The sequence below is a fragment of the Hypomesus nipponensis genome, chromosome 17 (genome assembly GCF_054491055.1).
Source record: "Hypomesus nipponensis isolate SF chromosome 17, ASM5449105v1, whole genome shotgun sequence".
Taxonomy (NCBI): Eukaryota; Metazoa; Chordata; class Actinopteri; order Osmeriformes; family Osmeridae; genus Hypomesus; species Hypomesus nipponensis.
In genome coordinates this window covers 11,238,980-11,262,812 of record NC_140377.1, presented here as the reverse complement: position 1 = coordinate 11,262,812, position 23,833 = coordinate 11,238,980, and the positions used below count along the sequence as shown (strand labels likewise).

At 42.3% G+C, this 23,833-nt stretch overlaps 1 protein-coding gene across 2 annotated transcripts; it reads left to right on the top strand.

Annotated features, from left to right (window-relative positions):
• The first annotated feature begins 349 nt into the window (after nt 1-349).
• On the top strand, nt 350-23,763 carry arhgap17b (Rho GTPase activating protein 17b). Of its 2 annotated transcripts, XM_084678837.1 has the most exons (20): nt 350-708; nt 5,386-5,425; nt 12,189-12,293; nt 12,860-12,936; nt 13,134-13,245; nt 13,577-13,653; nt 13,860-13,977; nt 15,042-15,110; nt 15,224-15,305; nt 15,405-15,532; nt 16,203-16,314; nt 16,582-16,663; nt 16,900-16,980; nt 17,070-17,183; nt 17,380-17,471; nt 17,681-17,813; nt 18,500-18,760; nt 19,572-19,693; nt 19,832-20,287; nt 21,866-23,763. In XM_084678837.1, the coding sequence occupies exons 1-20, from the start codon at nt 656-658 to the stop codon at nt 22,015-22,017; spliced, it is 2,466 nt and encodes an 821-aa protein (XP_084534963.1). In that variant the 5' UTR covers nt 350-655; the 3' UTR covers nt 22,018-23,763. The 2 variants fall into 2 exon arrangements, with proteins under 2 accessions (XP_084534963.1, XP_084534964.1); XM_084678838.1 differs by lacking the exon at nt 18,500-18,760.
• The last annotated feature ends 70 nt before the right edge of the window (nt 23,764-23,833 follow it).

The following is a 23,833-nucleotide window of genomic DNA, read 5'->3' as shown; positions in this document are numbered from 1 at the left end:
AGTTAGACTAAATAAGATCGGCCCCTTTGGCATATAAATAAATATGCCTATCACAATACATACACATACCGACAGAAATAATGCAATTGACTGCTACTATAGTATTCTATAACACAATAAGGATAAACCCTGCTACATCTTGTCACCAATAAACTGGTATGATATAACTTCAACCATGACGTTTATCAAAGGCCCAGCTTTACAACAATGTAAATATTTTGGATTTTGCATATCATATAGGTCCATTACTAGGGCCGTGCTTCAGCAGTTTTACTTAGGTATCACATGTCACCACTGGCCACAGCATACAGTAGGGAAGTGAAGAGCACTTCCTCCTTTCCCCATAAAGCACAGTTCAACACATAATGATATGATGGGAGTATCTTACAAACTTGATATGGAGCCGGAAAAAGTGGGTGAATGTTGTATTTTGTAATCTCATTTTCGATTAGTAAAGGTGGAAACTTTTGGAAGGAATGAAAAATCCGTTCACAGGCTATTTAGTTCTATAACATACGAGATCGGCGTCGCTTTTTCTATGATAATGGCAGCAACGTAAGACAACTTTTGGACTTACAATTGATGAAGAATAAAAGGCAACTTAAGGCACCTCACACTTTTTTACTCATTGGATTCAGTGGTACTGGAAAGCAAAATGAAGAAACAGTTTAACCGCATGAAACAGCTCGCCAACCAAACAGTTGGAAGGTATGTGATACGAAGAATACGTTTTGACTGACATTTTGTCCGCACTCAGTTACATAGTAACAAGTCATATGGGCTACCTTAAAAATTCACTAGCTACTTTGTCTACTGTGTGCGTAAACATAGTATTTTGCAACATTTGTAACAGTTCAATAATTTTGAGTTACAATGATACGTGTCATCTGTTATTTTCTGAATTCGCGAGATAACCACCCCCATGTGAGCCACAGAGAAGCAATCAGTGGGCGGTGTCAGAAGGTTTTGGCCATATAATTACCTGCAAAGTTGAAAACATTAGATAGGTCAAATTCAAGCTCATTGCATCTTCATAAACGTATTCATTAACAGTCTTGCCATGTACAAAAACTTTGGCATAATACTTTTGGCGTATATTACACCCCACTGGGCACACATTTGATTTAATGCACGCATATGTTAATTACCAAACTGGATTAACAGGTAATTATTTCTGTCTCTGAAAGTAGAAGGCTACTTTGGGAAAAAATAATGGAAAGTGGGGGAGCAACTATTAATCCACTCAGATCCCCAGGACCTACATATATACATGGGCCCTTCCCCATTTCTCTGTCCTGCTTCTATCTCTCTATACTATCAGGGATTACCTTTAACCTCTCAGTGCCCCTTCCCTCTTTCCCCTCTCCTCTTACTCTCAACCTCCAACTATGGTGTCTTCAGCTACATTAGGAGTTGGTCTCTCCACCATGCCTGAAATTGTAACAATTTTGTTGTATTTTTGTGTAAGAGGAATGTTTCCCTATGCATCATTATTCATTTGCATGGAGTCATTTATTGGGTAAGAGCAATGAAAGAAGCAGCAAAGCAAACTGACAGCTCACTGATAGACATCTGTTTATGCAAGCACAAATCTCGATGTCGGCACACTCAACAAACTCACATTCCACTCAACGTACCTGTGTGCAACATGTCAAAATGCTGTGCAGAGTACAGGGATGTGTAATTGCATAGTATTTGCATTTGTGTTAGCCTAGATAAAGTAGATCCAGGCCTGGATTAAATGTAGCTTGATGTCAGTGATCTAGACAGATCATCAAAATGTTTCCACTGGTAATGGATGTGTCCTATTTTACAGAGTAAGGATACATCCCTTAGAACCCCTGTGGTCTGTTTAAAGACTGCTGGAATACCCATCACCTCTTTCATATTACAATAATCTGGAAAAGGGAAACACCCATCCTAATAGACAAAGGTCGGGCCTTACGTTAAGTCAGTCCACGTAAATTCCTCCACGTTAAATTAGCTCAGTAGCAACAAACTAGTCTCAATATTCAGTTAATTGGGGCTGTTGTCATGAAGGCGTTCTACTGTATTTGGTCTTTGTGAAGGACACCAGCTCTACATCTAGAGACGCTGTATGTGAGCAGGCTATGTGGCATCTTCATTTGCTTCCTCTCAACGCTTAGGCCTATGTAGCTTTATCAGTGACAATGTGTTTCCGAACAAATTACACCTTTAGACTCTATGCTGTAAATAACTATGGTTTCATATACAGTTTAGCAACAGCCATAGTAACCTTCATCAACCCATAGCATCCACTAAGCGCTATTAGAAAGCCGTTCAAGATATTATCTGTATATTCTGGTTTCCAATAGTCTTTCTCTTTTTCAGTACTTCCTGTTACTCCACACATACCATAAAGATGAGTTATTTCAAACATATATTCTGTCATTACTAGTTACATAACTGGTATTGTACTGTATATCAAGTGTTGTTTTGGGCTTACTTGCCATAATTGTATGCAAAGCATTATGGGTTATCTGGTTGTTCTAACGTGGATAATTGTCTGCAAAACATAGTTAAACTATCTCACTGCTTCGGACTCTGTTCCTCTGTTTGTATAAATGATTATATTATGAAGTATATGATAACATTTTGTATAAATATAATAAATGTAAAGTTAAACATATTCCCCCTCTGCCAAACAAACCCATCTGAGGGAAGAGGTGGAGCTTGCATGCATGCATATTCATAAAATCATTTTATTGATCCATTCCTCATCACCACAGTTTACCTTGTAGAATTGTAATATAACACCAGTGCTTGCCTTCTCCCTGGTTCAGTCTGGGCTGTAGCACAGGAGAGTCTATTCATAGAACTATGTCCGAAAGTCCTGCATGGGCAAAATCAATGCAAATTGAATATTGATAGACATTTTTTAATCGGCTTCTTCCTAGTTTTTAGGCTGCTATCTAGCTACCATTGATATATTCTTAATAATAAGAATATGGTTTGGTTTATGTGTTTTTCTCCTTATGGGTGCTCATGATCATAGATTGGATTACTGTGCATCTTACTTATGCATCAAACATACGAAGACCTTGCGATAGATTGCAAACACACAACTTTGGGACTAATAAAAGCATTCAGTGCCACACAGGTTGCACAGTTTAAGGTAGTGTGTGTAGTGGAGTGTACTGAGGATATTACTTCACATTTACAGTATTTTATAATGTTGTTAATAAACAAAAAAACTGTAGTAAGTTATGGTTTGTGAAAAGCCTTCAAAGAAAGGAAATTCTAATAACCACCACAAGCCTAACTGAATCGATGTCAAAGTGTTTTGTGACGTAAGCAGTTTGATGTTCAGCAGACTAACATAGCTAGGTGCTGTATCAGTTGTGATAGCTATGCACTGGGAGGTTGGTTTGTTCTATAAAATCTTAATAAAGAATATTACCAGAAACAATAGGACTGTATTGGTTATAATCATGACCGTCCATACGGTTGAAAAATCTTTCTGTTTAACCTGGATTTGTAAACAATCTGTGATTTTGCAGAGATAGCACTACTTACAATATGGGGTATTTACAATGTGAGTTGATGTGTCAAATGGCTTTGTGATTGGTTGTGAATGTGATGTGATGGAAACATTAGCAGTTTGTTTGGGGGGAATTTTGAATGGAAGTGTCAACCAAACCATAACTATGTACACATGCAGAAGTTGTGCTTGTGTGAATGAGGGTTAACTGATCCCAGTGAGCTTTAGGCCTAGTCTGCTGGTCCTGCTAGAAAGCCTCTGGGGAAGGATTGTGTGTATGTGTGTGTGTGTGTATGCACATGATTGTGTGGATGTGTACCATGACTGTGTGCCTGCATATTGAAGATTGTATGTATGTGTGTGTAAGGGATGACCTCAGTTTATGATCTTCCTGGCTCAGCAGTATTAAAACTCCCCAATGATGCATTAACAATTTTCTTCAGCCATACCCCCCCCCCCCCACACACACACACACACACGCACACATACATGCACACACAATATGTTAAGTCTGTCATATGTCATTAGAGGGTAATTCCATATTCCACATCACTTCCAACCAGCTAAGATTTTCAATGGAGTGACATACTTTCCACCTAATATATATCTAACAATATTGTTTTCATTTTCATTTTATTTTATATCTTTCTGAAAGAGTCAATATCTAAACTGCACTGTGTCATTTAATATGTATTGGACTGATACAACATAGGTTACATTAGATTGAATAGTATTTATCTCAAACTGGAACATTTAGTTTTCACAGCAGCTCTGTTAAACGTACATTAAAAAGATAGCTCCCTGTCAAAACTTTTCCTTCCAACCCCAATAGCTGACAAACTTGCATCAGACAACACACAAATAGGTTACACCTTACCTCACCCTGTTGCCATAACAAACTAGGTGGATTTCACAGAACAGGAGTTATGTTTCAGAAATCTAGAAAGCTCTTTTTTTTTTAACGCCAACATTGAGTAGAGATGGGATGCTTGTATGTGTGTTGTAGGTGTTAGTGCATGTCTGTGTGAGTGTGCTGTAGGCTTTGATTTTATATTTTGGTCAAAGGGATATTGACTATGGATTTAGGCCAATATTTGTTGATTGTAAAGTTTGTATTAACACATGCAAAGTATTGATATAAGACTACTTGACTACTTGAATTCATAGTATGCATATTGTTTGCTTAGGTAGTCAAACAACACTCTTTATCCTGACAAGACTTCAGTTTGACAGTCACACTGCAAGTTACTTCTTGTTCAGCTAAAATAGTGCGATGCAGTTGCACCACTCAAAAATAGTTAACTCATTACGCTATTTTGTTAGCCTATGAATGCTTTGTAGTTTGTTGAAAACCAATAAAAACATTTTTTTAGGAGGATTACACCAAGGATCGCTTCTGAACAGCATATACATGTTGATGCACCAAGTCCATTGTCTCAGGATTTACTTACAATGTCATCAGGTGCTCATAATTAACACTTTAACATGTATTTAAAAGTTTACTGACTCAGTCCTAATATTGCTTTAGAAGACATTTGAAGTGCCCTGGGATAGGATATCATGTTACACACACTTCCAGGAAGTGGGTCGTAGCTATATCATGCCATTTTAGATAAAGGTTTTAAGCTTTGTGATTCACTGCTTTGGTTTACATTTACATTTAGTCATTTAGCAGACGCTCTTATCCAGAGTGACTTACAGTAAGTACAGGGACATTCCCCCCGAGGCAAGTAGGGTGAAGTGCCTTGCCCAAGGACACAATGTAATTTGGCATGGCCGGGAATCGAACCAACAACATTCTGATTAATAGTCTGACTCCCTAACCGCTCAGCCATCCGAACCACTTGTTTGTCATCTAACCTTTGATGTGCTTCTCTCCACAGAGCAGAGAAGACAGAGGTGCTGAGTGATGACCTTCTACAGGTAAACATGTCCATTCTTACATTTCTCAGAAGTGTACTACCATTTCGAAGTGTACTCCCCTTCAAGGTCTCCTTTCTTAGGACACTCTGAACAGAACCCATAGGCTTTGTCCCATTCCAGTGGAACTGTGTTTTATAATCACCTCAGTGCAGTCTACTACACCTCAGTGGAGTCTACTACACCTACTACGATTTTTTGATTTGATTTACTACCATGATTCACTCTTGGAAGTAAGTGAAACCAAAACAACTTGAATAACTTACTCCAAAAAAGAACAAAAATTCAGGTCTCTCCATGGTCAGTGGTCTTATTGGCTGCGATATGTCGTTGGGTTCGTTTTTAATGAGTAGTTGCCAACATACGGCCAGCGTGTGTGTTAAGAGGGGGCAGGTGTATGTTGCCAACTTCTTTTTGTGGGAAAGAGAGCTCCCATGTTTTTTCAATCAAGACAGATCTCGGCAGTTTGTGCTCTTGAACGCAAGGATGCATGTTGAACATGAACATGTTAGCTGAATGAAAAGACTGGTTAGTAGATGGATGAACAGAGAGAAGAAGGGATGGACAGATATGAGTTTAGAGATACATGAGACAGAGAAGAGGAAATGTGACCCTTGTAGGTGTAATAGGAAAGGCGGGGGTTTGAGGCGTTGGGGGCGCAGTAGAGTGTGCGGTGTGTTTATAGGGGAGGAGTGTGACTAATTGTGAGACTTGTTATGAAGGAGTGACAGAGAATGACTTTATCTGAACAGCATGAAGAGTGTTTCCCTGTTCTCCATTCAGCCCTCGCCCTGACCCCCCCCCCCCCCCCGCCTCAGCTCCTCATTATAAAAATGGAGTCACACTTTTATGACACGTCAAGCTGTACTATGAACCGAAGCCTCACCCTGCACATATGAAAAGATACTCAAATACTAGATGGAATGTGGTGTATAATTAAATAGTTATGTTAATAAGACACAATAATACTGTGCCTTTGTAATATTACTATATACTATATAGAGTATTCTTCATCATTCAGTTTGAGGTGGCAACTCCTCAAACGGAATACCTCAGAGTTAAAGCCAGTGTTCTAGCCCTGAATGATAATTTACACTGCCTTGACCCAGCCCCTCAGGGGAATGCATGGCAATCCCTCTCTATGGGTGTCTCTGCTGAACTTTGCCTCTATGGAGAAATGCTTTGTGCTGTGCTAGAACATTCCTACTTCTCATTCCTGCTGAATAGAGTAATAGTTGTTTGGATATCAGTGATGATGCAGTCCAGCATTCAGATAGCTAATCTGGATGTTAGACTACTAAAATCTATCTTAGTGAGGTTTTACAGAAATACATGGATGTAAGAAGGGAGGCAGGCACATAGCCACAAACTCTTGCAGTAAACATACAGGAGGGATGATGGCAATCAACAAATATTACACATGACCTGTGGGAAAATTGTTTAGCACTGTCAACAAGTTAAATTGCATATGGCAGACAGATCTTTCTCTGTAAACACAATAATATCATTTCAACGTGCAGAGCAGAGATACATAGCGAGTTGTCTTGTTTGATAATGGCTCTTTAGTGGGAGTTCTGTCAATTTGGACCGTAACTAATTACAGATGTGCCTGTTTGCATTTGTTTTCCACACATCCCACAACCCAACTCTGCTTGTCAGACTGTCCATTGTACGGTGCAATGGACAGGTTGCCCTGTACGGTTGTACTACCATTGTACGGTTGCCCTGAAGTGCAAAACACACCCCCTAATATGAGTACATCCCCCAAATGAAAACACTCCCCCCCAGTACGAGTCAACTCCCCCCAAATCGGATGACTTGTTCACCTCCCCCCAATACAAAAACACGCTCTCCCAAATGGAAAACGACATTACATTAAATCAAAAACACATTACATTAACTCTGAACGGAAAGGGTAGGTACTACACTTCAGGGCTGATCAGCCCTGAAGTGTAGTACCTACCCTTTCCGTTCAGTGAGACTTTTGGATGCAGTAGGCTAACTAACAAGAAATAAGAAATTGATCGACAGAAGTACAAAATGCAATAGCCTGACAGAGTTACGTGCACCAGGACATTTATTTGTGGATCGAAGCATGTATAGGCTACGTATGCAAAAGCATAAATTGCGTGTTAAACGTAAACATCGATAGCCAAACAACTAGTCCACGTAACTCTTGTCATTATCATGAACTTGATTGTTTTGGTTGGAAGGAAAGAGTAAACATTTGTGTTTCCATATGTGGAGTCATGACACTACTCTTTATTTTAATTAGGGTCATTCCTATGAAATAATCTTAGATTTGCCGTTAACGTTTCACAATATAAGTAGGGGCGCACGCTAAAGACGCAGTCGAAGGAAGCAGGAATTTTCAGAAGAAAAAACTAATAGTCAATTACAGAAGAACGAAATGCCACAATGACAGAGTGACGTGGACCAGGATAGTTGTTTGGCTATCGAGTTTTACATAGCTTGACGTTGTCATACTCATAATTCTAGTCAGAATATGAGTCTGAAAACTCTCCGTTGGGCTGTGACTACGGGGCGTGTTTCAACCGAACTCGTAAAACAAAAGCCTCTACGCTCAATTGGATAGACCTACAACCAATCAGAGCAACGTAATATGTTGTTTGTTGAAAACGAATTCAACCCAAGGGCTCTTTCGTGACGTTGTTGATTACGTTACTGTTGATCATTTGTCCATCATCATATAAAGCCCGCCCTGGCAATTTCACTGGTCCGCCCAGATCCTGGTTTTATGTAGTTGTTCCCAATACGATACCCTCCAGACCCAACTTCCCGACCAAATTTTTTTGTGGACGGGGAGAAGTTGGGCTGGCAGCCAGGCTAAGTTTTACATTTAACACGAAATACTTTTGCCTAAGTAGCCTACTATTGGCTACATTCTTCGATAGCCAAACAAATGTTCTGGTGCACGTAACTCGCATTTTTTATTGCATTTTGTACTTCTGTCGATCAATTTCACGTCTTGTTAGTTAGCCTACTGCATCCAATCAGCGCTAAAGTGTAGTACCTACCCTTTCCGTTCAGAGTTAATGTAATGTGTTTTTGAGTTAATGTAATGTCGTTTTCCATTTGGGGGAGTGTGTTTTTGTATTGGAGGGAGGTGAACAAGTCATCCGATTTGGGGGGAGTTGACTCGTATTTGGGGGGAGTGTTTTCATTTGGGGGATGTACTCATATTAGGGTGTGTGTTTTGCACTTCAGGGCCATCGTACCATTGTGTTTACTTGGCCAATTCTCCTCCCGGAAAACGAGCAACAAATCTCTCCCACTCTCTCTCCTAGCACTTTAGTTTAAAGTAATGTGACAATGTCGTTTTACTGTTGGTCTTTCCACGGCAGTACTACGGCCTCCAGCACTTGTTTCAACACGTCTCTCTCTACAGAAGATGCAGCCCTGACTGGCTGACTGACATTAGGTCTAGCCAGAATGGCTTATAGTGCATTTTCTGTGGGCTGACACACTGAAAAGTAAGGCAAGGGCTCTGCCACGACTGATACAAGCAAGTTATTTAGTCAGCCAGTCAGTGAATCAGCCTGTCAGTCCTTAATTTAGTGAGTCGTCCAGTCAGCCAGGTAAACTATGAGAGAAAGCTGGAGCAACAGCCTGAGTCGAAGGACGTTCCAGATTCTATTTTATTTATGGTCAGGGGGTCAACAGCTTTCTGTTGTTGCTGGCTACTGGTCTCTCTGGAAAAAGATTTTTGTATGACTTGCCATGGCCCTCTGTTAGTTGGCTTGTTCTTCCCCACCCCAGCCAGAGGTCAGGACTAGGTAAATGCAGCTGTCGACTGTGCCAGATGGGAGAGAAGGAGCAGTGGAGTGTCGTCGAATTAATAATCAAAGTTGTTAACCAATATCAAAGTTTTAAAACAGCACAGAAACGGCAGCAGTGTATGATGCAAAGTGTTTATTCGAATATAACACAAAGGATTGATTCCAACAAACATGAATTTGGTCTCGAGATCAGACTGGAATTTTTGTCCGGACATTTGCTTATATATTTACTTTCCATTATTTTGTGACATTTTGTCATTGGTGCATTATAGTTGGTCACTGATGCATTTATGTATTCACACCCGGTTGGTTAATTGTCACAGAATTTACATTGACAGTACTTTTCCTCTTCTCCTTCCAGGGCCTTCGTGAGGCCTTGCGGCCCTGCTGCACAGGGATACTGAGTTTAAGGACAAATCTGTCCCCTGATGTCTGACACTTGTAGTTCTCAATATCTGGGCTTTGTAGTCCTTCATGGGAGAGGCCTACACACATACTTCTCTCTCTTGCACTCAAACTCTATCTATCTGGTCTTCCACATTTGGCCTTTATTTCTAGTTTTAGTGGCAATTCTGATCAATCAACAGCTGTGGATCTGGTTTTCAATAATACAGCATATAAAAGTAAAAAAGGTGATTAAGTGGTTCTATATCAATCATATAAACCATGATAATTTCTCCATCTTCATAATTACAACAGTGTGTTGATAATTCTTCATCAGGAGTGTGTGTTCTGTGTGTGTGGAGCCAGTTTGGATCAGGCCATGGCCCCGACCCTCTTCCTGTCTGTGGAAGTGCTGAACAAGTGCTTGTTTTTGTCTGTCTATTGCTGTTTTTTTGGTCACACCTCTCTCTCTCTCTCTCTCCCTTGCTCTCTCTCTTTTGTCTCCCTCTCTCTCTCCCTCTGGCTGTGCCTTTTTTTCTCCATCTCTCCACTGCCCCTCTCTCTTGTTTTCCATCCTCCATTTCCCATTTATAACATGACCAAATGCATTATCTCTTGATCAGATCCCTACTAGTCTTTATAGTGTATCTTTATGGCCTTCATACTTAACATGCATAACTCACTTTTCATCAACAAAGATAGTAGAGGTATGTGGTGACCAGAAAACGTGTCTAGCAGTCCCTGGAGTCATGTCAAGCCTATCAACCCATCCTCAGCCTGGTCAGACATGAACCAGAACTTAGGCATTAGTTCTACAGTCTACAAATCAATTGGTTCCCAATTGGGAGTGCTAGCTGTGGAAAGATAGAGGGAAGGAGGGGGGGGGGGGACACACCAGCCGGCTTGAGAAAGAGAGAGATAGATAGAGTGAGAGAAAGGGAGAGCAGTGTTTCCCACACATAGACTAATTTGTGGCGGTGCGCCACAGAATCAACACCGGCCGCCACATATTGCATTTCATTATTCTTTTTTAAATGTTGTTTACTCGGTCACTCACGCGTCTCTTTCACATATGCGTCTCTTTCACATACAGACACACAGTCACAACGTCAGCACACATTAGCAACGACGCATAGATACGCCGTTCTAGACAGCAGGGGCAAATCTAGGTTCCCACTTTTGGGAGGGCTAAGCCCCTAGATAAAACCTATTATTTTTCCTGTGACCCAGCAAAACTAGGGGGAGTCTGGGGGCATGTTCCCCCAGAATTCTTTTTTTTAAATATCCTTTTAAATAGTGTCATTTTTGTATGAATTTTTATAATTGGGGGGGGGCTAATGAAACTTTTGGGGGGGCTCCAGAAAGAGTATGAGAGGAGGACAGCATCCAACATGCTGCTGTGAGAGAGCCAGCTGAAGCAACAGGTGAGGTGGACAAACAGATGTAGAAACAGGCAGGTAAGAAAGCAGGTGTCTGGATAAGGGAACTCATTTCTTTTCTTCCGTTTCTGGCGGAAGGACTTGAATGGGGTGTGAATTTTGTATGGGGTGTTAAATGTGTGTATTTTGGGTTGGGCATGTGATTCATTTTTGATTAATATTATATAATAAAGTTCTGTGTAACAAATTATTAACAAAGGAATTTTTTTCAACCCCCCCAGTCTGACATGGAACATCCCCCCCGCCCCTCCCCTTCTAATCTGTGGGAAACACTGGAGAGGGAAAAGAGTGAGATGCAGCAATGGTACATTAACAGGACAGGAAAGGAGGATGAGAGAGAGATAGAGAGAGAAGAGGAAGGAAGGGTCGGATGTTGCCAGTGACATGGCCCTAGAGACAGTTGGTTGGGCGCCTACTGTAAAACAGGAAGATACACGAGGAAGTTAACACTTTAATGCAGACATCTCTCACCTCATACCAAAAATGCTGTGCGTGTTTTTAGTGTGGCACAAAATATGGCCCAGCGTTATACCTATAACTTTGCTATCAAGCAAAAATGCTTTTTCACAGTTGCATTTCAGTTTGATGTGTTTCATAGTTTGCTGGCACAGCACCGGTACAACTGTACTCCATACATATTCTCATCTGTTCTTCATATCTCTGGAAGGTGTTGCAGAGTGTAGAAATATGGTGGTAGTTCTGTACCTCAGAGAGAGGCCAGCTGTATCAATCATACTGGTTCTACCTTAGCCCCACCCCCACACCCATACACACACACAAACACATAGTCAAACACACACATTAACATACACACCCTCCATCTGGCTGTTAGGGCTGCATGTTAGCGTGCGGCATGCGTTACACACTTACCTGTCCTGACTGAAACTAGGGAAATGAAAACAGGCCTCCCTCATATATCATGTGTAAATACAAGGCCTGTATGGAAAGTTTCAGCCAGAACTAACTGTTACACATCTGTAAGTGTAACATCTGTGTTTTCAAACGACTTCCGCATGAAATCGGTTTAACAAAATGTTTCTTTTTCATTCATCTGTTTTCCACATGGATGTATTCCTGGTCTAGTAAGCCCATGCTTGCATTTTGTGTGTCTCTGTGTGTGTGTGTGTATGTGTGTGTTTGCAGATCGAAAGGAGGATGGAGCTGGTTCGTCTTGTGTCTCACAACGCCCACAAGAGGCTGGTGTCCTGTCTGCAGGGACATACTGGCACCGACGCAGACAAGAGACACGTGAGGATTCTCTCTCCTCTAGTATTTCTCTCCCCCCCCCTCTCTCTCTCTCTCTCTCTCTCTCTCTCTCTCTCTCTCTCTCTCTCTCTCTCTCTCTCTGCGTGTCCTGTTAGAACTTGGCTATTTGAGACAGCATTTAAGTAAGTGAGGTTCAGAGTTGGGTTTCTCTGCTATCACTATAAAATACAGTAGCTCCCTCTACTTACAGTAACAGAGACTCTTGGAAAAAAAGTGTGCAGCTTGCCAATTTCCGAGCCGACCCAACCCAGCTCTATAACAAAACTTGGACGACTCAAAGGAAATCCTCTGTCATTATCCAGGCTTTGAAATCCTCTCCCTATCTTATGCACCCTCTTGACGATTGTCACATCATAAGCAATGACGCCATTCCAGTTTGACCAATGTCCATGTTATGTTTCCCCAAAATCCCCTAGACTATATAACCATGGTGCTTACGTAACACATACTAAGCTATGGTAATCACATACACCTACATTAATATATACGATGACAATTGTTGTTATTCAACTCAATTTCCCAGTATGCTTCTGTTTACCTTGTTGCAGAAGAAGCTTCCCCTGACGGCCCTGTCCCAGGCCATGGAAGACGGTGGCGCTCAGCTGGGAGAGGAGAGTCTGATTGGGTGCGTCTGGAGACTGCTGTCAGAGGGTTTGACCACAAATGGAAACACAATTTACCTTTATCCACCCAGTCTAGGGGCCCTCACTTGTGTTTGTGCTGTTTTCTCTCCAGGAATGTTAGAGATAACGTTATTTTTTAAATCCCTCCCTTCCTCCATCCTTGTGTGTGTGTGCCTGCTCCTTGTGTGTGTATGTGCAGGAAGATGATTGGTGTGTGTGGGGAGGCTGAAAGCAAGCTGGCGTCTGAACTGATGCATCACGAGGTCCAAATAGTCAAAGATATCCTCGACCCTCTCAACCTGCTAGCAGAGGTGGGCATTGACTAGCACACACAGCCACACACATACACTCTGTAGCTGAACACCCGCCTGTCCCTGTCTTTAAGCTTTATATCTATAGCATACAAACTGATTGTAAAACCGTTTGACCCCATAACTCTTTCCTGTTCATTAAAGTATAATTGTAATTTCACTAGGAAGGTTTCACATGAGGATGAATCCAATTCTAACTCTACTAACCCTACTAAAAAGTATAACGTTTAATTGGAAAGCATTTTTCTCATTGTGTGTGTGTGTGTGCCAATGTACATGGTGCGTTTGTGTACATGCTTTCACATCCTTTTTTTTTTTTTTACTGTCCTAGGTGGACATTCCCAACATCCTGAAACAGAGGAAGCAACTAGCCAAGCTGGTTTTGGACTATGACTCAGCCAGAGCCAGGTAGTGTGACACATCTGACCCACTTCTGCTCTGCCCCGCACCTTGGGGGCCAGACCTGCACTGATAGTTGAATATCAAGTTATTAAACACTGTCCAACACAATCCAAAAAGGCATGATATGTCAGTTGAATTTGGGATGGAATTCTTTTGTATACTCAGTAGAGAAAGCAGGACAAAATAACAAACAGAACTTGTGTTGGCCTCAGGTGGCACCAGGCAACCAAGTCTGTCATCAGTGCTGGCAACAGTCAGGCGATGGCCGCCAAGGCCGACTCCCTCAAGGATGAGATGGACGAGGCTCTGAACAAAGTGGAAATCTGCAAGGTATTAACAGGTTTAAAATATATACTAAATGGAGAGTTTATTTGCAAAGTATTTCTGCAATATAGTAATCACAGCGAAAACTCCTGGAGACCTGTAATGTAAAGCCACTAAATACACAGTTACATTGATTTTAGAAATTGATTTTTTTGAGGTGAATTGTCTACCATTACAGCATGATGTCAACACCTATCCGGTTTAATGGGATGGGCAACTGAAGTTACATATCCTCAAAAGGAAATAGAATATAACTCGCACGTATAGATTTACAAGGTATTCTGTGGACACTGAATGTGTATGTGTGGGCATAATAAATAAAAAAACAAGCAGTTATTTGACCAAACAAACACGAGTGTGCTTGACTTTGGGTAAACCAGCCATAATCCTAGTTCAGTCAAGACACTCACGTTATTTGATTTGATAACCATAGACATGGAGATAGGTTTGACTTGTGCAGTCTAGCATTAGCGTGCAACATACATAGCATATGAGGCTGGGAGCAAATTGAGAAATAATCCCCCCTGATAGAAAGTAACATGCAAACAACACATGGGAGATGAGGATGGTGGAGGGTGGCAGCATCACAACAATTCAACAACCAGCAGTGAGTGTAGGAGTATCCGTGCAGCAGTATAATGCCGCCTTATCAAACGTGGCCCAATGGGCTTGAAGCAGCTAACACAGGTGTAGTGCTTGAACTAGCTTTGGTCACCTGAAAAATTTAGAAGAGGAAAACTGTTAGTGACATTCCATTTTATGGTAGCTACCAATCAAGATGGGATTATAACTTGGTAACAAAGGAGATATTGTGATTATGAACAGAACAGAACATGGTATTCCTTATTAAAGCCATGCCAGAATGGGTCTAGATTAAGGTTCTCTGGTCATAGGTGCTTGTGAAATGGGCTCCATTTCCTATACCATTTAAGGCGGTAGTAGAAGGATTGTTGCAGGAAAATTTGAAAAGCCACTTAGGGGTGGGGGAGGGTTAAGAGGGGAACTGAAACTTTGTTTTGAAAGTAAAAATTAAAATGTTATACTTTTTGTTGTACCTGTTTCCTACTCAGGACCAGCTGTCTGCAGAATTGTACAACTTCTCCTCTAAGGAAGGGGACTATGCACGATATTATGTCGAGGTACAGTATCATCCATGTTAAACTCACAGATTTAAAACAGAAGAAATCATATAATGTATTTAAATGCACATTTGGTGTGTTTGTTTGTTTGCACCTGTGTATGTGTTGTTCAGTTGTTAGAGGCCCAGGCAGACTACCACAGAAGATCTCTCTCAGCTCTTGAGGCAGTCCTGCCCACCATCCAGGCACAGCAAGGTAAAGTTCACAGCTATGATCCACCATTACTCTCAATTTCCCTCAGACTACATTCAATTTGAGGAAACAGGCATCCACTGACAGACATTTTGTGTCTAGACTCGTGGATGGAGAAGCCAGCTTTCGGCACAGCCCTGGAGGAGCACCTAAAGAGGAGTAACCGTGAGATCGCCCTGCCCATCGAGGCATGCGTCATGATGCTGCTGGAGACAGGCATGAAGGAGGAGGTGAGCGCCATCTGGGTCGGAGTTCAGGGTTGAAGTGACAGGATCGAGGTCAGGGATGGTTGATGAGTTGGTACTTTTACTGCAGCAAAATGACATTAAAACTGGGCCCAGAAAGGACTTGGTTTAGAGTTATATGAAAGTTTGGTTGAAAAGGACCAGTGGTATTCTGTTTGTATTTCTGCTGGTTGTACCCACACTCCAGATGGGTCAGTGATGCAGAGAAAAACCTAAAACCATGTGTGGTCGATTTGTGGTAGTTCAGCCTCAGATTTGGCATAAAGCTACCTCTAACTTTGGACAGACAACCACATTTCTGTCTGTTAGCTATTAGTCTTGGCGCTATAAGTCTGTTAAATTATAACAGTCCATACTCTACATCTACTCAGGACTATCATTCAGTAAATGTTTTATGGTGGGAATCAGAACTGTTTAATGTGTTTCATGCTCTCTTATGGCTCTACCTCAAGGACATAGACAACTACATGCAGAATTACTGTTAGTATAGTCTCATTTCACCCTGGACACAGTAGGAAACAGGCTTTTTATTCTCTGCTTCTCTTTTTTCTTCTTCCTGCTGCAAAAGTCAGACAACCTGGTCTAATATTAGCATCGAAACTAGACAAAAGCTTCCCCTCAAAAAATGTGTCAAATTGATCTTTTGTTTGTGCAGGGCCTGTTCAGAATCGCAGCGGGGGCCTCTAAACTGAAGAAACTCAAGGCAGCGCTTGACTGTTCCACCTCGCAGCTCGAAGAGTTTTACTCCGACCCCCATGCCGTAGCTGGTACAACCCTTATAAAACAAATAATGTTTACTACGGGGTAATTATGGGATGGAGTTCCTCACATTTCACTTTTGCGAGGATGGGAGACACACATGGATGGGAGACATGCTGGGAAAGGATTATATTAGCAAATGCAACAAACGACAACAAAACGAAAAGCTCCAAGCATTCTTTGAGCCAGAAGCATAGGTTGCCTTGTAATTGTTGAGCCAGTGAGTTGAAGTGAAGGACTTTAGCAGTACGTCTGTCTTTTTTGTCTGTTTCCAGGAGCCCTGAAGTCCTACCTCAGGGAACTACCTGAACCCCTCATGACCTTTCAACTGTATGATGAGTGGATTCAAGCATCCAAGTAAGAACACACTCCACACACGTACACACACACAAAAACTGACACACACACAGGTTACCTTTCCTTACACACAGTGCACACATGCACTACAGTGTGTTTGCTATAAACACACCTGAAGCTGTTTGCTGTTTACACAACCCAAATTTGGTATGATATAGGACTTATAGAACTATAGTTGCTTGGCATCCTGGTATATTGGCCGAAGACAGATGTTATGGTGTGTGTGTTATTTGCAGTGTGTCAGACCCAGATAAGAGACTCCAGGCTCTGTGGGTAATATGTGACTCAATGCCAAAAAACCACAAGGCCAACCTCAGGTGGGTTCTATTCCATTCTACTCATATGTACTCATCATTGCTATTCACCATTGTACAAGATGGTTACATGTTTCTGTGTGTGTTGGCAGGTATTTAGTGAAGTTTCTGGCCAAGCTGGCTCAGGATAGTGAGGTGAACAAGATGTCTCCCAGTAATGTCGCCATAGTGCTGGGTCCTAACCTGTTGTGGGCCAAGAATGAGGGGTGAGACACACACACCTGGATCCCCTACACACAGCCCACTTCGGTGTCATTAACAGGCAGGGCGTCAATGTATCCCTTGGTGGATTGTGATCCAATACTGTTTCAATGTAAATCGACAAAAGTTTTCTGCACAACCTAAACCGTGGTGTTTGTTCTTGGTGTTTCTCATCCCACTGTGTTTTTCCCCGCTGATCAGAACTCTGGCAGAGATGGCAGCGGCTACATCTGTCCATGTAGTAGCCATCATAGAACCCATCATCCAGCACGCTGACTGGTTCTTCCCTGATGGTGAGAAAGCACATTTCCTCGCAATGCTTCAATTCCACTTCTTCTCTCCACACCCTACTATTAAACTATGGTTCCTCACAAAGAACTGATGATAACTTCATGATACAGATTTTGGCTCAATTTACACTGTTGAGTAGTTACTGCCTTGTCATCATAGCATCTGCCTGCCTAAATGATCTTTATCTTTGCCCCCCTTCCACCCTCTGCAGATGTGGACTTCAACGTGTCAGGTATGTTTGCCATGCCCACCCATACGCCTGTCCCGGATTCCGAGCCAGGCGCCTTCGACAGGAGACGCCCAGGGAGCCAGGGGTCGGAGGGGGAGAGCGTCCGCAAAGACAGGTACCTGTCCCGCCTCAACCCCAGCCTCAACCCCAGCCTCAGCCTCCCCCCCCAATTCCAGCTCCGCCCCCCATCCCTGGCACGTTCCCTCAGCAGGCAGGAGGGACGGGGCGTTGACGTCCAAGCTCTTTATGTAGTAGCTGACGAGTCCATCACCGTCACTGATAGGCCACTGTCACTGCTTCACAACCCTAAGCTATCCCCATAAGCTGTGCCTGAAAGCTCTAACCCCGTGAACCTAGTGTTTTGTTTTGTTAAAAAGGGAATTTTTGTTTCTTTGTTTACACTACAGTATTGCAATGTTAAGATGATTATCCTTAAAAGAAATTGGTACTTAATGTTGGTAAATTGATGAACTATGACACTTTCTGTAGGCATTTGCTGGGATATCAATTCTAATTTGTCTTCATTTGTCTTCTGTAATTTCCTTTGTGTCTATTAAAGCTTAGATTTTTGTTTTCTGGCTGTACTTTTTGTGTGGGTTTCCTCTCTCGACTATACTCTTGACAAGACAAGAAATATCAAAGTAACTTATGTGGTACTTTGGTTGTATGTCCTACATTTGTTTTTCTGGTCTCTTAAATGGGGAATATATCTCTATTTTTCTCTCTCTCCCTCGCTCTCTGACGGTGACAGTGGTATGTGTGTGTGTCCTCACTCTCGCCCCCTCTCCCCCTCCTTCATAGCCCTGTTAACAAACAGCCGGATCACCCCCCTCGTAGATCTGGCACCCAAAATAGAAAACAGCAGCAGCCCACCTCACCTGTCTTCCAGCCCTCCCTGCCCCCCCTGGAGGCCGAAGGCCTCACCCAGTCCGAGCCCCAGACCCAGGCCCCGTTTGGGGGTTCTGAGGCTGGCCAGCCTGGCCTGGGTGGTGGGGGTGGAGGTCAAGGTGAAGTCCAGGTAGTCCAGGGGCAGCCTGTGTTTTTCAGCTCTGAGGAGAGCAGGTAAGGAGTGAGCAGATACAGAGACCCCTTCGAGATCCTTTGATCAAGGGCCTTCCCGCCACACACTGCCAATCAGCAATCAGGAGCTGTTCTCCCCACTGTTGATTCAGGCTTGCCGTCTCCGTTTTACTGTTTGTTTTGTCCATTTGTGGTGACTCAATAAAGATATGTTGAAATCTGTCAATCTATCAGTTTTAATATTACTCCCTCCATGAGGTGAGTTGTGCTGTACAGTAATTTGTGTACTTTCAAGAGTGAATGATTTAGTACAGGACTACTGACTCTTTTACCTGCCTGTTGCTGTCTGTCTTTTGTTGTCCTGCCTGTATAATTCATGTCAGTCTGTCTGTTTGCATTCTTGCTTGTGTGTCTGTCTGCCTGTCCTTCTATGAGTCGATCCTATCTGACTCCATCATCCCCATGGAGATGGTCACATGACTTCCTCTCGCTGCTGGCTGAAATCTACAAATTAGTTTGATTTGATCTATATCTTGGCAAATTGATTTATTGTGCTGCACTTGTTGTTATGATTTCAGAGATGTTTGTTTTTAATCTTGCTTTTACATTGTGTGCTGAATTGAGCAAGGCAACCTCAACCCACATGTATTCCAAATATCAAATTATACAATCATCATCCACCATGATTGCTGAGAAAGTGACTAACCTAATAGAAAACTCAGCTTGTAATAGTCAGCATGTCTTGCAAGGCATCTCTTTTCATTGATTCAGACATCGCATGTTGAGTGTCAAGTGTCAATTGCATCACATGTTTGTTTTGACATCTGGTTGCTTTATATTCCTATCTTTACAGTCCAGCCCGTGACCCTGCATCCACACCCCCTCAACAGAGGAATGGTTCAGCTCAGCTCATGGTGGGGACCCCCCAGTCCCAGAGTGGGTCCAGGGGTCCCAGCCCCCACATGGTGCGCCGAGGTGAGAAAAAATCCACTCCTTCACCACTCCACATCCCCTGGTATCCACCAGCCTAAGTCATCAATGCTCACGCCTCGATGAAAGTGTGGGGTATTGAACTGGATAAAGTGTTGTTGTTTTCTTCTGACTACTCTCCAGGTACTAAGAAGCAGGCCCCCGCCCCCCCCCGACAGGCCCCCTTCATAGCTCAGTCCAGCAGCCAGAGTCCAGCCCACCCTCACCCCCAGCCCAGAGCTTCCCCCAGCCCAGCAGCCAACAGCCCCTTTCCCTCCATCACACCCCGACGCCAGTCTGGCAAAGATGGCCACATTCATGCCCCCAGCCACCCACCCCCCCAGCCCCCCCAGCCTCCTCAACTCCTCCAACCCCAGGGGGATCCTGACCTCTCCCCTCCCAGAACCCCCACCCCTCCGGGCACCCCCACACAGGACGGCCCCCCCTCCAACCCCCTCTCCTCTTTTCATTCGGGCTCCCTCCCCCGACCCACTAGGCCCGCCCCTAAGCCCCGTCCCCGGCCCAGCATGCCTCCTCCCCCTCAACCCTCGGGCGGAGACGACAATGGGATCTATAGCTCTGCCTCCAAGATCATCACAGGTAATTTTATTGCTGTGTCCTTTCTGATTGTCACATAACATTGTGTGCTTATAGCACATAGTGTCGAGTGTAACTCAAGTATAGTACTAAAGGACACACTTTGAACAGCACAGATGACTGTCTAAAGATTAAGTAGAGCCATCAGGCAAGGAGAGATAAAAGGTAAAAGCTATAATAAGTGCAGGAAATGTAGAGAAAGTGAAAGCAATACTTTGAAGGAAGGAAGGAAAGAAGGATCTAAAGAAGGACAGAGTTTCAGCTTCATCAACATCCTGTAATAAGAAGACACTAGAAGAGCAGAGGTTGCCTTCCAGGCTTTTTGGTGGATGTGTGTGTTTGCACGCACACACTGTTGTCATGTCCCTTTTCCTCATGGAAACTCTCATAAAGTTCCAGATAAACCCAAGGAGTCTGTTCTGTGTTTTAGTAGCAGATTAAAGATATGCAATGGTCCAGGCATGGCTCCAGCTACTGAGGCCTTTCAACTGGCAGGAACATCCTTGGTTGCCAAAATATTAATTATATTAATTTTTAGGGGTGGGAATATTTTGGTACCTCACGATTCGAATCGATTCTTGGGGTCACGATTGATTAAAAATTCAGTTTGCAAAGCTACATTTATTAATAAAAAATAATAATAGAACAATAAATAATATGTATTGTTCTACTCACAAATCCAACATCACATTTAATTGATTAATAATGAGATGCATATTACGTCATAGTACAGATAAATGGTGTACAGAAGTGAGAAACAGCATTTCAAAAGATTTCTACAGATAATTGTTTCTATAGGCATGATTCCCTTTGCTTTTGGTGCCACTGACTCCTAGTGCTTCACGCACAGACTGTGATTGTGGTGATTTAATGCATGATGGGAAATATTAAAATATTGCAGATGTCTGATCCTCCCTGTCTGTGAGCTGACATTAAGAGGCAGGTAATGGTAAGGATATGATTGGCTGATGCTGCCCTTGCTTCCTGATTACTAATTTTAGTGTTGCATCTGTGTGCCAGTGTGTGTGCCAGTATGTGTATGTGGGTGTATGGCCGAGTGTGTGAGTGACCACATACATGCTTTTATGTATGATGTTGCCCTATAGATTAACCCTGCTTCTTAACCATGCATGTTACCTACACTACACCCTTGGCTTGGCCTTGATTGATCCTGCTAACTACCTAGATAAGCTAACTCAGTTCAACAGATGGTATATTCCAACACCATTTCACTTCATGGTTCATCTTCATTCTGAAGTATGGTACAGGAAGCGGTATACATGGACATGTATTCTTCAGAACACACCAAGGATAGCCTTGAGCCACATTTGATAAATTTGTCATTAAGGAACATGCCTTGTTACATTTTGTTATATTGTTTCGTCTTTGCATCAATTCCAAATTGAAATCATAGATATATATCCTTGGTGTTTTTTTCTTGCTTGTGTTGTCTTAAGTCCAAGGTGTCGGTTGTGTGAATATGATAGGCCAGGAGTGTGTGGGGGTGTGTGTACTGTAGACTTGGAAGTGTGGCGTGTTTCAGTTGATTTGGTTACTTACACATCTCTCTGCTCATTGTAGATGGAGGCTTGTCCCTGAAGGGGATTGGTCGAGCCTTTGTTCCCGAAATTGCTGTGGACCAAAAGGGGGAGAGCTCTGCTGGTCAGGAGCCCACCCCCTACTTGGCCCTTCCCACTCAGCCTGACATCCAGTCTGAAAGCACTAGTCTATAAGAAGGGAGGAGCCACAGCAACTGAAAAGCATTTTTCCTTCACCTGATTAGTCGATATCTTCACAATATATTTGGCAAACAGCCTTTATTGGAATCAGACACAAGATCAGACCCTTAAGAGATGACCTCTGAGCATTCCTGTGCTACAAACAGAGACATACTGGATCAAACCAAAGCCTCATCATATGTGCATCATCATTCAATCCAGCCTAATGTGTTGGACCTTATGACTTCCCTTCGAACACTGGCCCAGAACTCAACGACCGAACTTGACCTCTGGCTATATTAGGTCATACAATATTCTTCTCTTTAATTGAAAAAATGTACTCTGGACCATTCCCCTCGCCAAGCCTTACTGGGACTTGAACCTAAATAAAATAAAGCCACTGCAGGTTTCTTGCTGTATACTGGGACTGGGCCATATAAACTCTGAACTGCTGCTGTCTAGCATAGCTTCCATTTCAACTCGATTCTATTGGTTTACCATTATATGTCATTTGTGTGAAAGCAATCAAGTTTGAATGAGGTTCTCATGTAAAAGGAATGTTGATATTGAGTGGGGAAGGACATTGCATTCATACATTTAAAATGAGAGCTAGTATTTTTCTACGGTATGTGCAAGGTTTTTGAGTTGGGAATGTTTGTCATGGGAGGGAGGGTGCCTTTTAATTTGTTTTCACATATCTCTGGATTGTTATTGTTGTAATGCTCTTCTTTTATTGTTTGTATGGGCCAAAGAATGCTTTTTTCAGTCTCTTAAGAGCTTTTCATAACGGACACCTCATTGATGTGCTTTGAGCAAATCCCAAGCTGCAGGTAGCATCATAAAACAAATTCAAATGTGAGAAGCAGAGCCCCCAATTCTTGGTAACTTTCTAACCTAACTTATTAACTTTCCTTCAGCTCGAGTTTGTTTGACAGTGGTTTTACAAGAGAAGCCAAAGAGAAAATCCCGCCTCACTGAAGGTGAATGACTGGATCTGGATTGTTGGAACACAATTGGCTCAAAAGTAGCGAGTTGCTCCATAACTAGAAATAGACATTCCATTGTCGCTGAGCTGTTGCTAAACCACAACTCTCTTAAGGCAACATCAGCTTACATGTTTAAACTTGAAATAATCGTACCTATTGTACCTTCAAGACCAATGGCCACCCATCAATAGGCAGAGGCTCACATCAAATACTTAGTTTCCTATTGATTTATGTGATTTTGCTGCCCTAAGTTTGCTGAATATAGAAATTCACAAAGACCAATAAATATCTAGTGTAGATTACACTATTATAAACTGCATTCACCCTGAAGCTGTGCCTTACCCACTCCCAACATACACTGTTTGTTGTGTTGCTCTTGTTGTTTTAAAACCAGTGTTACCTCAATATACTATATTAGAACTTCTGTTGGGGTAGAACTGATGTTTTAATATATGTTTAATTTCATGGCAGACAAATTGTCTTGAGAAACTATCATTCCAAAGGAGCAAACACCAAGGACAGCGCTGTTAGAAAAGGGATACATGTTTATGTTTTTATTTGAGAAACGATGTAATCTTTTGATATATTGATTGTTTGTTGATTTAGCTTAGAAGGTGATCGATTTAAAGCTACAACCAAAGAGCCCCAATAGCCCAAATATTTGACCTTTTTTTCTCTTCATTTTGGCTTAATGATATCTTACATAGCTTTCCAAATCTATTTTGAGTCGCTTCTTCTGTCTTGACTGCACTTTTAATAAACCTGGCTGTCCCTCGTTCTGTCTGAAGAAAATTCTCCAGGACATGAGCATAATATGTTATATACTGTGGGTGCATACCTTTATT